At 44.5% G+C, this 14,983-nt stretch overlaps 1 protein-coding gene across 1 annotated transcript in view; it reads left to right on the top strand.

The window, feature by feature from the left end:
- The first annotated feature begins 469 nt into the window (after positions 1–469).
- The window catches only part of LOC126259818 (DNA-directed RNA polymerase III subunit RPC1), a 249,392-nt gene continuing 234,878 nt past the window's right edge, over positions 470–14,983 (top strand). The window contains exons 1-2 of the mRNA XM_049956862.1: positions 470–603; positions 802–937. Of these exons, the coding sequence (XP_049812819.1) occupies positions 560–603; positions 802–937 (180 nt within the window). The 5' untranslated portion in view covers positions 470–559. The remainder of the gene's footprint in view (positions 604–801; positions 938–14,983) is intronic.

Raw genomic sequence — 14,983 nt, forward strand, 5'->3', positions numbered from 1 at the left:
TTGCGAATTCAACCTACCACCTACTAACATGTGTTAGTATTGTCAAAATGTAAATAAACCACTCCATAAATTTTTCAGGTAAAGATGTAGATGTCAGCCATTTATATAGATGTCAGCCATAGATATCGAAAGGGAAATGTGGGAGTGGCCGCCAGTACAGATTTAATCAGTTTAACCATTTAAAGGCATTTCTAAAGATGCTATCAGGATAAAATTCTAACACAACATCGATTAAACTGTGTAGATCAAGAAAATATGTTTTTAAAAAATCGTTAGCTTGTACCAAAATTCATTACGTCTTTCCTTGAAGAGGTACATATAACTTCTGTGCAAATCGCCAGTAGCTAAGAACCGAAAGGTAAATGCTCTTCACCGTCGGTTGTCGGCTTGTTCCAAATTCAAAGATATTTTTTTACTAGTGTTCACTAACTGAATTGTGTGCTGTTTTCACGGACGATGCTCTTTGAGTTGTTGTTGCACATGTGCTGTCAATGTCAACAACGTTTGAGAGAACGGAGTTAATGTAGCGTGGTACCTGTGTTTTATATTTTGTCACAACATGGTTAAAGAACAATACCGCGAAACAAATTTGGCACGAAAAATGTGAGAAATTTCATGTATTCTTGTTTGCTTTACCTTATTTGGTTATTTAAAGTTCATGTTTTGAAATATGCAAGAAATGTTTTGCTATTTAAGTTCTGCCTATCCGCTGTAATTATTACTTCTCTGTGTGTGGATGAGATAATGATTGACTCACTGCGTGAGTACCACTAGTAATTTGTGATATAATGAACTCTGCAGATCTCATGTCTCCTTCGGTGTAGACAGTTGTCATCAGATTCAGCAACAAGCTCATTTGCATGTTGTGGCGAAGAACCTATACAGCCAGGATCCCCAGAGGACACCCGTACAGTATGGAGTTCTTGATAGACGAATGGTAAGTCTTGTCATTTTACATTCCTTGTGACTTTTTTATTGAACAAACGCCGGCCGGAGTGGCCGAGCGGTTAAAGGCACTACAGTCTGGAACCGCTACGGTCGCAGGTTCGAATTCTGCCTCGGGCATGGATGTGTGTGATGTCCTTAGGTTAGTTAGGTTTAAGTAGTTCTAAGTTCTAGGGGACTTATGACCACAGCAGTTGAGTCCCATAATGCTCAGAGCCATTTGAACCATTTTTTTTGAACAAACAACAGTGAAAGGTGGAACCAAATGAGCCGCACGTTGTGAAACAATTCAGTGATAATACTTCTAAATACTTTCAACAATTCCGAAAGCTATCGACGGTGAAATTTCAATACGACAGCACTAATATTTAAATTCCTTGCCTTTAAGAGCGTGTAATATATTAGCAGTAATTGTTTAGTGTCTGATGGGGTTTAGTTTGAAAAATGACATCAAAAATATAGATATAACTAGATCAATTCTGTTGTATTCTTTCTCCTCTATACAAAATATCGCTCCCTTTCTCCACCTGCTGTGCGGAGCATGATGAAGTAGTTCAAATAAACTGGAGAACTGGGCTTCGCTCTGGGGGAGAGGCCATCCACCGGTTGCACCACAGGTGATGATGAAATCACTGTTGCTACGCAGACAATGCTTCACGCAATTCCTGATCGACAGGCAGTGTGTGAGCAGTGTCATGAGAGTTGAACATCCTGCGATCCACTGCACAGAAGATGCTTTGAGCTGTTCTTAAATTCTATCTGCACAAGATCCATATCGTACAGCAGCTTGCACCACAGGATGCACGACATGTTGACTTTGCTCTCCACTTTCTCCTGAGGATTGAAGTTGACGAGGGCTGGTCCTGGACCGTCCTATGGACGGATGAAGCTCCTTTTTGTCTGATGGGTGAGGTAATCACGCAAAATTGCTGAGTGTGGACATCTTCACTTCCAATCACTGTGCATGAAGTTCCTCTGTATGATGAATGTGTCACCATGTGGCGTGGCTTCATGGCAGGTTGGCGCCTCAAGAACCGAAGCCGTGCAGTGTGTCTGGCCAACATTACTGTGATATGCTTCACCAGCATGTCATACCCACCCTACAGGAGAGAGATGCATTGAACTCAACAGTTATCGTGCAAGATGGGCCCCCATCGAGTATCACTTGTGAAGTTAATCTGCTATTCTGAACCACGTTTGGAAATGATCGAAGTATCAACCATCTCCCTCACTCCTTGTGATTTCTGGTTGTGGGGCTACCTGATGGACGGGGTTTACTAGGGTGTCATTACACGTGTACTGATTTGAAGTGCAGTATATTAAGAGAAATAGCCAGCACACCAACAGAAATGCTTCTTTCAGCTGTGCATAATGCAGTCCTGTGCTTTCAGTCTCTTCTGGACGCTGATAGGCACCATATTGAGCCCCGTTTGTAGCAGTAATGGTACCAGTATGTAATGATGTGATGTACCGTACCAGCACATTAAAAGTGTGTCAGTTGAATTGATTCTGCATTATTGCTCTTCCCCAAGTCTGTTTCATTAGTGCTACCAAGTTTGGTCTTCGTATGGTAATTAATTTCCATTTTATGGCATGTTAAATAGGAAAAGTTCATCTATAACCACCCAGTACCTTCTTATGGCTACTAATTTCTCGTATCTTGTTTTTGCAGTTCAAACACTAGATGTACTGTTTTGGCAGTAGTGTCATTCTGCAGTCTGTTGTAAATGACGGATTTCTAGGCTCCCTCAATAGTGTTTTTGTAAAAAGAATGTTGTCTTCTCTGTTGGGGTTTCTGTTTGAGTAGGCCTATATGAAGCATTCCTGTAGTACTCGCTTGTTGAACAGACCTGTCAGTAATAGGACATCTCTGAATTGCTTCAATGTTTTCCTTTAATCGAACCTGGTGGAGATCCCAGACACTCGAGCAGTGCATAAGAATGTGTGGCATAAGTGTTCTTTGTTGTTTCTGTTCCTTGATTTTTCCCAGTAAACTGAAGTTGACCATTTGCCATCCCTATTACCAACCTTAGGTGTTCATTCCATTTCATATCACTTTGCAGTGTTACACACAAATATTTTATCAACATGATTGTTTTTTTTTTTTATTTATTTGTTTGTTTATTTGTAACGTATACAACTTTGCTTCCACAGTTTTTTTCCCCAACATTTGAGGCTTTTATGAAACAAATTGGTTTAACATGTATCATTCAAAGTATTTTCCATTGCTGGCCACTACTTTCTCCCGTCTTTTGGGCAGTGCATGAATCCCGCGTCGAAAAAATTGTTCATCTTTTGAAGTGATCCACAAATCGATCCAAGTTGTGACTTCTTAATGAGATCGGAAGTGTTGGTCAGCCAGTTCATGCGCCATTGATCTAAACAGGTGATAGTAGGAGGGAGCATTGTCTGGAGAATACGGAGGGTGGGTAGGACTTACCATTTTAACTTTTCCAAGTACGTTTCGACGTCTTTTGCAACATGGGGTCGAGCATTGTCATGCTGCAAAATCACTTTATCGTGCCTCTCGCTGTATTGTGGCCATTTGTCTTCTAATTCTGTGCTCAAATGCATTAATTGTGTTCGATAACGAGCACTTGTAATTGTTTCACTTGGTTTTAACACCTCATAGTACACAACGCCGAGCTGGTCCCACCAAGTGCAGAGCATGATATTGGAGCTGTGAATATTTGGTTTGGCCGTCAACGTGGAAGCATGGCCAGGACATCCGTGATTTTTTGCATTTAGGGTTATTGTAATGAACCCATTTTTTGTCCCTGGTCACAATGTGATGCAGAAATCCCATCCGTTTTTACCTCTGAAGCAACTGTTCACAAACACACAAATGCCGTTCAACGTCTTTTGGTTTCAGCTTACACTGGACCCAAGTTCCTTCTCTCTGAATTATGCCCATAGCCTTTAGATGTTTGGAATGGCTTGAGGTGTCACTCCCACTAATCGTGGCAATTCTCCTTGAGTTTGACACAAGTATTCACTCGGCAGTGTCTCCAATTCTGCATCTTCGAAAACATTCTCTCTTCCACCACTATGCCGGTCTATGATATTAAAATCACCATTCTTGAAGTGTTGAAACCACTCATGACACATTCTCTCACCAATAGTGTCCTCACCATATGCACTTCAGAGCATTCTATGAGACTCAGCTGTTGTTTTCTTCATATTGAAACAAAGCAGTAACACCTCCCGCAAATGACAAGAATTAGGTTTGTAACCTGACATTTTCAATCAAGAACAACTTTATGATGCAGACACAAATCGACTAATGTTTGAATGAGGTTATGTTGACCGAGGTCCAAGCTAACTGCCTGATGTCTGCAATCTGTTTTTTTCGGCCACTACTTACCATTGTCACCATCTATCGGCAAACAGCAGAAGCAAAGTTGTACACCTTGTATTTACACGTCAAATTATGTAGGACCAAATTGAAGATCAAATCTCCAAGGTTATGGAACGTGTCAGTATATGAAATTACAACATAAAAGTAATAACAGATAAAAATAAAATGTTTGTGGACCCGAGTAAAAATCAGGCAATAAGTTTAATTAAACGCAATTGACAATACAACAAGAATGAGCTTCATTTTTCAAGGAACTACTCGACAGAATAGAAGGAGTGACCCATAAGGAAACTCTTGAGTTTCAATTTGAAAGTGTGTGGATTACTGCTAAGATTTTTGAATTCTAGTGGTAGCTTATTGAAAATGGATGCAGCAGTTTACTGCACACCTTTCTGCACAAGAGTTAAGGAAGTCCGATCCAAATGCAGGTTTGATTTCTGTTGAGTATTCACTGAGTGAAAGCTGCTTACTCTTGGGAATAAGCTAATATTGTAACAAGAAACGACAGTAAGGAATATATACATTGAGAGGCCAATGTCAAAATACCCAGTCTTGTGAACAGGGGTCGACAAGAGGTTCGCGAACTTAAACCACTTACTGCCCGAATTGCTCATATCTGATCCATAAATATCCTTTTAGAATGGAAAGAGTTACCCCAAAATATAATACCATATGACATAAGCAAATGAAAATAAGCAAAGTAGACTAATTGTCATGTCGAACGATCACTCACTTCTGATACAATTTGAATAGTAAAAATGACAGCATTAAGTCTTTGAACAAGATCCTGAATGTGGGCTTTCCACGACAGCTTACTATCTATCTGAACACCTAGGAATTTGAACTGTTCAGTTTCACTCATCACATGCCCGTTCTGTGAAATTAAAATGTCAGATTTTGTTGAATTGTCTGTTAGAAACTGTAAAAACGGAATCTTACTGTGTTTTAGTATTAATTTATTTTCTACAGGCCATGAACTTATGTCATGAACTGCACTATTTGAAACCGAGCCAGTGTTGCACACAGCATCCTTTACTACCAAGCTAGTGTTCTCGGCAAACAGAAATATTTTAGAGTTACCCATAATACTATAGGGCATATCATCTATATAAATAAGGAACGGGAGTGGCCCCAACACTGATCCCTGGGGCACCTATACCCCACTCAGACCCCACATCACAGCCATTCTCAACACTGTGCATAATGACATTTTGCTGCCTGTTGCTGAATTAATAAGTGAACCAATTGTGAGCTACTCCACATATTCCGTAATGGTCCAGCTTCTGGAGCAATATTTTGTGATCAACACAATCAAATGCCTTTGTTAAATCAAAAAGTGTGCCTAGTGTTTGAAACCTTTTGTTTAAACCATCCAGTACCTCACAGAGAAAAGAGAACAGAGCACTTTCAATTGTTAAGTGACTTATAAAGCTGAACTGTACACTTGATAGCAAATGTTGTGATTTACAGTGATCAATGATCCTTACGTACATAACCTTTTCAATAAATTTAGCAAACACTGGTGGCGTAGAAATAGGTCTAAAATTGTCTACATTATCCCTTTTTCCTCTCCACTCAACTCTGAAAGTTGGTCAAATCTATTGCATATACTCAAAGTATAACTGTCTGAATACCTCCTCCTCCTAGCTGCCTTCTTGCCAACTTCCAGTTCCCATTCCCCAGCAAACTTCACCCTCCTCAACCTATCTAGTTCATCTTTTTTGTGTTGTAACTGCACCTGAAGGACACAGATATTATGCTCCTGCTCCTCTATCATCTTATTTCTACTTCACATTCTGCATTCCCAGGAGAGGACCTTGTTAGAATTCCCACTGGCTTCCCCACTGCATTCCCCCCACTACTCACAAACTTACGACGGAGCCCACACTTCTCACTCAGCGTAAAATTTTACATAATGAAAAAAAACTATACATCCACGTTACCTAAGTTCAGTTACACCAGTAGGACTATTTATAAAAGTAACAATAGTGGTCTCAAAATTCTCTCTCTACTAAGAAAGCAACTACTTCTATTAATACTACTAAACCACAACTAATACCAATACTAACAAAACTTAAAGCTGTATTCAAATATTAGAGGATTGTTTTTCCTACTCTTATTCATTAACACATATTTTTCCACATTTAGAACAAGCTGCCATTCATTGTACAAATAAAAATTCTGTCCATGTCATCCTATTTCCTCCTACAGTCACTTGACACTTTCCTGTACCCTATAGTGGCCTCAGCATTCAGTCACAGATTGCTGTGTCTATACTTCAGGAGCTGCCTTATGGTATGTGGCACAGGGTACTTTGTGTAACCCTGTTACTTCTTGCTTTTCCTGTTCCTGCTGCAAATGATCCTTGAGAAAATATCTTGTTCATAAGCATCCATGCGAACTCATATCTCCCTAATTTTACCTCCGTGGTCTTTTCTTGAGGTTTACCCAAATGGAAGCAATATATTTGTTGACTGTTAAAAAAAGAAGCACTCATAATTGTTGTAGAAAAGCACCCCATGATCTCACAGTAACCGTTACGATGTGGAACGTGTCAAGTGCATAAGAAATTAGCACAGAAATCAAGGTGTTTTTTTAAAAGCTTAACATTTTTATTACCTATCCCATTCCTTTAAATGGCACATATTGCATATTTTATATCTATAGATTTATTTATTCCTGTTCAAGAATTCATGCATGGTGTAGAAGGAGTTGTGAAGAAGATATGATTTCAGTTTGTTTTTAAAACTGTTACTGCTGTCTGTCAGACATTTTATTTCATCTGGTAATTTATCAAAAAGTTTTACAGCAGCATATTTTACCCCTTTCTGTGCCAAAGAAAGGTGAAGTAGAGGATAGTGTTAAGTTTCTTTCATCTGGTATTATTATCATGAATCTCACAGTTGTTTTTAAACTGGTCCATAGTGTTGAGAACAAATTTTATTACGTAGTAAATGTACAGTGAGGCTGTTGTAAGAATTTCTATCCTTTTAAACAGATTCCTACAAGATGTGCGACTGTTAGCCCCACACATTGTTCTAACCACTTTCTTTTGTGCAGTGAATAATTTTTGCCTAAGTGTTGAGTTACCCCCAGAATATTATTCTGTATGACATCAGAGATTGAAAGTACGCAAAGTATGTTAGCTTGCTAATTTCTATATCCACAAAATTAGCTTTCACGCTTACTAAATGTCTGGGTAATGAAGCATGCTGCTCCTCTTCGGATCTTTTCTATTTCCTCTAGTAGTCCTATCAGGTACAGATTGACTGATTAGCAACATAATGATATTAGTCTAATGATTTTTTTGTAAGCTGCCTCCTTCGTAGGTGGACTGCATTTTCTGGGTATTCTTCCAATGAATCTCAGTGTGGCATTTGCCTAATCTGCAGTTAGTTTCATGTGGTTGCTCCTTACGCATAATCATCATTATTATTATCCTCATCAACACAGGCACAACATCCCTTTGTGAGCCGTGTTCTTCTCTAAAAGATTATTCCATTCTTTCCTGTTTAGTGCTAAACTCCTCGAGTTCTACATTCAAGTTTTCCTTATATACTCTATGACATTTTCTCTCGTCTTGGCTTTGGTCCTCCCAACTGTCCTAGTTCCTTCATGAACTGTATTGAATATCTTATTAATAATTCTGTTGATAGTTCTCACTAACAAGCCTTTTAATTTTAATGCAGCTGACAATGTATTGTCCATTATATAGATTATATAATTCATAGTTGAATCTTCTTCTTCAGACATCATATTCTTTCAATGGCCCAAGAATTTCTCTTAAAATCTTTGTTTCAAATATGCTAAGTTGCTTTTCATCAAATTTTGCTAATGTTCTTGTTTCAGCATTTGTCTCACTATAACTGTGTACATCATAATTATCGTTCCTGAACAGCATCTGTTATTTCAAATCTTTCCTGAGATCATGGAACACTTGTTCGCGGGCAGTATTTGTGTTTCGATTTCAGAATTGGCGTTGCTCTTAACCTTTTCTTCTGACCCGAGGCAAGAGTAACTATGGCTGACATCAAACTTATGCAAGCCAATGTCTCTGAATGGGGTTTATAAGATAATCTTTCTTAGTTACTGTCATAAATGTAGATTTTCTGTCATTCATCTGTGAGTTTGTGGTTAAACAGCACTTATGGTGTCAGTGGATCTTCTGCTGTGTGCCACTGTTGGCAGTTCATTTCTGTGGATCATAGCCAGTCAGGTGATAGTATACTATAGTCAGTGAAAATTGCTGAATTGCATGGCTTGTTTTTATGAAAGGTTCAGTTGATTGCTTTTGTTTTTGAAATAGTTAGTGCAAGGTTGACGATTAATGTTCTGGCTAATATGAATTACGAAGTTGGTTACTGGTTTTCATATGCATTTCTTGTATTGTATGTTTTTCAGAATATGACAGGGTTCCTTGGTATATTGTTTCGTACTACAGTGTTGGAGTTGGGTCGTGAATTGCCAACAAAAGTAGCTGGAGGAAAAATGGCTATTGTAACGGACTGATCTGTAGTGTAGCACAAGGTCTAGGTTAGGTTGACTTTTTTTAGTCTGGTTATGTGTTAGTGAAGCCAACAAATGTGAATGTAAAAAAATTAGGTCTGGTGATGGACTGATCTGTAGTGTAGCCCGAAGTATAAGTTAGGTTGTAATGTTGCAGCTTGGTTGTGAGCTGGGTAAGCCAGTGAGACTGGAGGAAAACTGTCTGTGGTGATGGACTGATCTGTAGCACGGGAGTACAGTATAAATTTAATGGAATTTTCTGTTTTATATGACAGTATTCTGCGCTGTGTATTCCACTATGCTGCCACGTAATTCATACACTCCACAACATGACAATGTTTCTTGAACACTGTTCTCTCATTAGTTCTGCCATCTTATATAACCATCATTCATTGTATTCACTTCCCATCATTCACCGTTAGATGGCTACTAACTACAGCACACAACACAAAAGCTGTTGACACCATAACTACACTTTTACCTTCACTGCTCTTTGTGTTCTTGCAATTATACCAGTATGACCTGCTTATGCCAACATCTGACCTGTTTTGTAGGGGATAGTCCCTCTGGCATAGATGTCCACATCTGTAATAACCTTTTCCAAGGTTATTTTAAACAGAGAACAGGATAATGAATGGCCCTGTCTTACTCCACTTTTGTGATCAACAGCTTTTGATAAAATATTCTGTAGCTTTACTTGACTGCAGGTGTTTTCAGTAAGGTGATCAGTTTATTAGGACTCTCTAATTCTTCCATTGCTGTACATTCCTCCTGTCAGTACTGCCTTAGGCTGATCTGAAGACTATAAAGAGGTGATGTGTATCAATCGCAAATTTTATACAATTTTTCTAATATTTGCTAAATCATGAAGACCCAATCAACAGTACATTTTCCATGACGGAATCCACATTGATAGTTACCGGCAGCACTTTCAAGAAAGGGGCAAGTCAGCTAAAGAGGATCTAGAAGAGTATTTTATTTGCTTTAGGTAATATGCAAATTTCCTTTTAGTTTGAGTCTACTATGTTATCACCCTTCATGTATATTGAGCTAATGATAATATGTTACATTCATCAGGGATGCTTTAATCTTATAAACTCTTAATTACAATTGTGTGGAAATGTTTGATAAATTAGTTCCCAACATTTTTGTACCAGTTCTGCTTGCATTAGATTATTCTTGTGGTTATTATTCTTCATCTACATCCACATACATTTTCTGCAAATAACTGTGAAGTGCATGACAGAGGGTACGTCCTATTGTACTGGTTATTAGGGTTTTCTCCTGTTCCATTCTCGTATGGAGCATGGGAAGAACGACTGTTTGAATGCTTCTGTGTGTCCTGTAATTATTATTATCTTGTCCCCATGACCCGTATGTGAGCGATACATGGGGGGTTGTTTATGTTCATAGAGTCATCATTTAAAGCCACTTCTTGGAACTTTGTTACTAGACTTTGTTGGAATAGTTTACATCTATTTTCAAGAGTCTGCCAGTTAATTTTGTTCAGCTTTGCTGTAACACTCTCCCATGGGTCAAACAAACCTGTGACTATTCAGGCTGCCCTTCTCTGCATATGTACAGTACCCCCCCCCCCCCTGTTATTCCCCCCCTGCGGGTTCGGGGGTTAGAATAGGCCCGCGGTATTCCTGCCTGTCGTAAGAGGCGACTAAAAGGAGTCTCACACGTTTCGGCCTTCTGTGATGGTCCCCTCTTGGGTTTGACCTCCTTGTTTTTCAAAATTTCCGTTGTTAGTGCGTGCCATTTGGGGAAGGACACCTTACGTGGTGTTTTTCTATTGGTCCATCATGCACCACCATCTTGCATACTACCCATTGTCGTGTGGCGGGATTTACAGCCAACGTCTTCTGGCTTGCGTCCTTCTCGTCTTGTGTGCAATCTTCTTCTTAGCGCCCACGACACCTGTGGACCCTTTAGACACCTAAAATCCAGCACGGTAGCCAGTCCGTTGTGGTGGGGTCGTCATGTACCCTCTTGGTGGTAGCCCCCTGACCACGCAGGGATCGCACTACAGATGCCAGAGCTGTTTCCTCCCCATGCATGCCAAGGAGTATGTGCCCATCTTGTCTGGGGCACGGGGACTCCGGGCAACGGGATATCGGCCAGGTACCCGTTGCTTTGGCTGGGTGGCGCCCTTGGGGAGAGCCCTCGTTCGGAGTAGGTGGCATCTGGGTGGATGTGGCGCAATGAAGCGCAATAAATCACACCAAGCTGGTGGTCGCACGGCCACCAGCGTCTCTAAGCGAGGTAGAGTCGACTTTGATGCTGTGCAATATGACCCTCAGACGTTCCCCTCGTTGGCTGCGCCATGGGAGGGACGCCGATCTAGTGCCAAGCGGGAGCCTTACGTGCCGCAATACCTTGTCTGCAGCAGGTCTGATGGTGACTCCTTTCTTACGACGAAGCCTATGTTTTTTGTGGAACACCTGGAGGATAAGTTTGGGGAAGTGGCGGGGTTGTCGAAAATGAGGAATGGGTCCATCCTCCTCAAGACGTCCTCCCCAGCCCAGTCACGAGCGTTGCTCTTGTGTGATAAGCTGGGTGACGTCCCTGTTACCGTCACTCCCCACAGTAGCTTAAATATGGTCCAGGGGATTATTTACCATCGTGACCTCTTGTTGCAATCCGATGACGAGCTGCGAGCCGACTTGGAACGACGTGGTGTGCATTTTGTCCGTCGTGTCCATCGAGGACCCAAGACTAACAGGGTGGCCACCGGTGCCTTTATCTTGGCCTTCGAGGGTGATGTCTTGCCCGAGAAGGTCAAGGTGATGGTTTACCGTTGTGACGTCAAACCATACGTCCCTCCCCCGATGCGGTGCTTCCAGTGCTGGAAGTTTGGGCATATGTCCTCCCGTTGCCCATCCAGTGCTACATGTCGAGATTGCGGACGCCCCGCTCATCCCGATTCTCCATGTGCGCCTCCGCCTGTATGTGTCAACTGTGGGGAGCACCACTCTCCATGCTCGCCGGATTGCCCTGTTCTTCATAAGGAGCAGAAGATCATGGAATTTAAGACCCTGGACCGGCTTACTTATCGAGAAGCTAAACAGAAATATGAAAGGTTGTATCCTGCTTCCATTCGAACATCTTATGCTGCAGCCACATTATCGTCGCCCACGCGAGCGACCGTTGTCGCCTCATCTGTGCCGCCTTCAGTGGGCCCTCGGGGCCGTGTATCTCTGTCTGCCCTCCTCGTGCCTGGGGGCAAGCCTTCCTCTGTTGCCCCCTTAGCAGTTGGGGGCAAACCCTCTTCTGTCGCTCCCCCCACGCTTACTTCGGGAGTGACATCTACTCCACAACCGGGAGGCTCGATCCCTCCCCCTCCTTCTCCGCCGGCGTTGCCTCTGCCGGTTCCTCTCTCGCGGAAGGGGTCCCTCGGGGCTCTCCCTTCCTCCGTTTCTTCTCCTACCCAGCCGGATGTCAGCCAGTGGCTGAAGGTTCCGCCACCTGCTGGTCGTAGAGCTTCTGCGTCGTCATCAGCCTCCGACGCACCTTCAGAGAAGCTCTCCCAGCCCTCTCACCCTAAGGGCCGACGTGAGAAGAAGGAACGGCATGTGTCCAAGAAGAAGGACGTTCCGGCGGTTTCAGCACCGCCTGCTGTACATAGTCCTGGCTTCGGGGATGAGGTGGCGATCCTCGCCTCTGCTGCGGATCTCGCCCTCACGGAACCCTTGGGGGCCTTTCCTATGGACTCAGCTGACTCTCCCCCGGTGGCGGCAGTTGACTCTGAGGTGCCGTCTGCCTCTTAGTCGCCTTCACGCCCTCCCGGTCCCTTCCTGCTTCCATTCTCCAGTGGAACTGCGGCGGTTATTTCCGCCACCTGCCTGAGCTCCGGATGCTTCTGAGTGATTCCCCTGTTCTCTGCATTGCTCTGCAGGAAACTTGGTTTCCTGCAATGCGGACCCCTGCCCTTCGCGGTTATCGGGGATACTATAAGAACCGTGTTGCCTGTCACCGAGCGTCAGGTGGAGTTTGCCTCTTTGTTCACCACCCTGTCTGTAGCTCGCCAGTACCCCTTCAGACGCCTTTAGAGGCAGTCGCTGCCAGGGTTGAGCTCTCGCCGGCTATTACAGTTTGCTCTGTTTACGTTCCTCCGGATGGGGAGCTCCCCCGGCATGTCTTGGCAGCACTGCTGGCTCAACTCCCGCCACCTTTGCTGCTTCTGGGCGATTTCAATGCCTATGGGGTGGGAATGTCTCCGATGACCGCGGTCGGGCCGTGGAGCATGTGTTGGCTCAGCTCGACCTTAGCCTCTTGAATACCGGTGCTCCCACGCATTTCAGTGTGGCTCATGGCTCTTTCTCGGCCATCGATCTCTCTCTTTGCAGCCCCGGACTTGTCCCATCCCTCCACTGGAGAGTGCATCCTGACCTGTGTGGTAGTGACCATTTTCCCATCTGTTTGTCACTGCCCCAGTGTCATTCTTCTGGGCGCCTGCCCCGCTGGGCTCTCCACGGGGCTGACTGGCCGGCTTTTACTTCTGCTGCAACCATTGAGTCTCCCCTACAGGGTGACATCGCCTTTAAGAGGCTCTGTGCCTTGGCCCGTCGTCTTATTGCACGGCGTAAGCAGGAGTGCTGGGAGAGGTATATCTCATCCTTGGGTTCCCGTGTCTCCCCCTCGCTCGTGTGGTCCCGGATCCGGCGGATTTATGGATACCAGACCCCTATGGGTGTACCTGGGCTCTCCTTGGACGGCGCTGTCTGCATGGACGCTGCCACCATTGCTGAACAGCTTGCCGCGCACTTTGCGAAGAGCTCTGCGACTGCCTCTTATCCCCCCGCCTTTCGCTCTCTAAAGGAGCGCGCCGAGCGGACGCCGTTATCCTTCCACACGCGTTGTTCTGAACAATACAATGCTCCTTTCAGCGAGAGGGAATTCCTCGCTGCCCTCGCTGATTGCCCTGATACAGCACCAGGACCAGACTGCATCCACGCGCAGATGCTGAAGCATCTCTCCAGGGACTGCCAGGGATACATTCTCGCGGTATTTAACCGCATTTGGAGCGAAGGCGTGTTCCCGTCGCAATGGCGAGAGGGTGTTATTGTCCCCATCTTGAAGCCCGGTGTGGACCCACTGGCGGTGGACAGCTATCGTCCCATTACCCTCACCAACGTTTTGTGCAAATTGCTCGAACGTATGGTGGGGCGGCGTTTGTGTTGGGTCCTTGAGTCGCGTGGTCTCCTCGCTCCATCCCAGGGTGGCTTCCGTCGGGGCCGGTCTGCCACGGACAATTTGGTGCGGCTGGAATCTGCTATCCGTACGGCCTTTGCCCGACGTCAGCATCTTGTTGCTGTATTTTTTGATCTGCGGAAGGCGTATGACACCACATGGAGGCATCACATTCTTGCCACGCTGCATGCCTGGGGTCTTCGTGGTCGGCTCCCGGCTTTTCTTCAAACCTTTCTATTGCACCGCTCTTTCCGGGTGCAAGTGGGTGCCGCCTCTAGTTCATCTTATATACAGGAAAATGGGGTCCCGCAGGGCTCGGTGTTGAGCGTGTCCTTATTTCTAGTGGCCATTAATGGTCTGGCTGCGGCCGTGGGGTCGTCGGTGTCTCCTTCCTTGTATGCCGATGACTTCTGCATCTCATTTAGCTCCACGACTACGGGAGTCGCCGAACGCAGGCTGCAGGTAGCCGTTCGGAAGGCAGCATCATGGGCTCTGACTCACGGTTTTCAGTTCTCTGCAGCCAAGACTCGAGTTATGCACTTCTGCCGGCGTCGGACGGTCCACCCTCATCCTGAACTTTACCTCGACGGCCACCTGCTTGAAGTGGTGGACACTTGCCGCTTCTTGGGACTCGTGTTTGATTCCCGGCTCACATGGGTTCCTCATATTACTCAGCTGAAGCAAAAGTGCTGGCGGCACCTCAACGCCCTCCGCTGCCTCAGCCACACATCGTGGGGTGCGGATCGCTGCACGCTGTTGCAATTATATAGAGCCCTTGTGCAGTCCAGGCTTGATTATGGGAGCCTGGCCTATGGGTCTGCATCCCCCTCAGTGTTGAAGTTGTTAGACCCCATCCATCACTGTGGGGTTCGGCTTGCCACTGGCGCATTTCGTACGAGCCCAGTGGATAGTCTACTGGTCGAGGCCGGGGTTCCCCCGCTGCGGATTCGCCGCCATCGACTGCTCGCCGACTATGCT

The sequence above is a fragment of the Schistocerca nitens genome, chromosome 1 (genome assembly GCF_023898315.1).
Source record: "Schistocerca nitens isolate TAMUIC-IGC-003100 chromosome 1, iqSchNite1.1, whole genome shotgun sequence".
NCBI lineage: Eukaryota > Metazoa > Arthropoda > Insecta > Orthoptera > Acrididae > Schistocerca > Schistocerca nitens.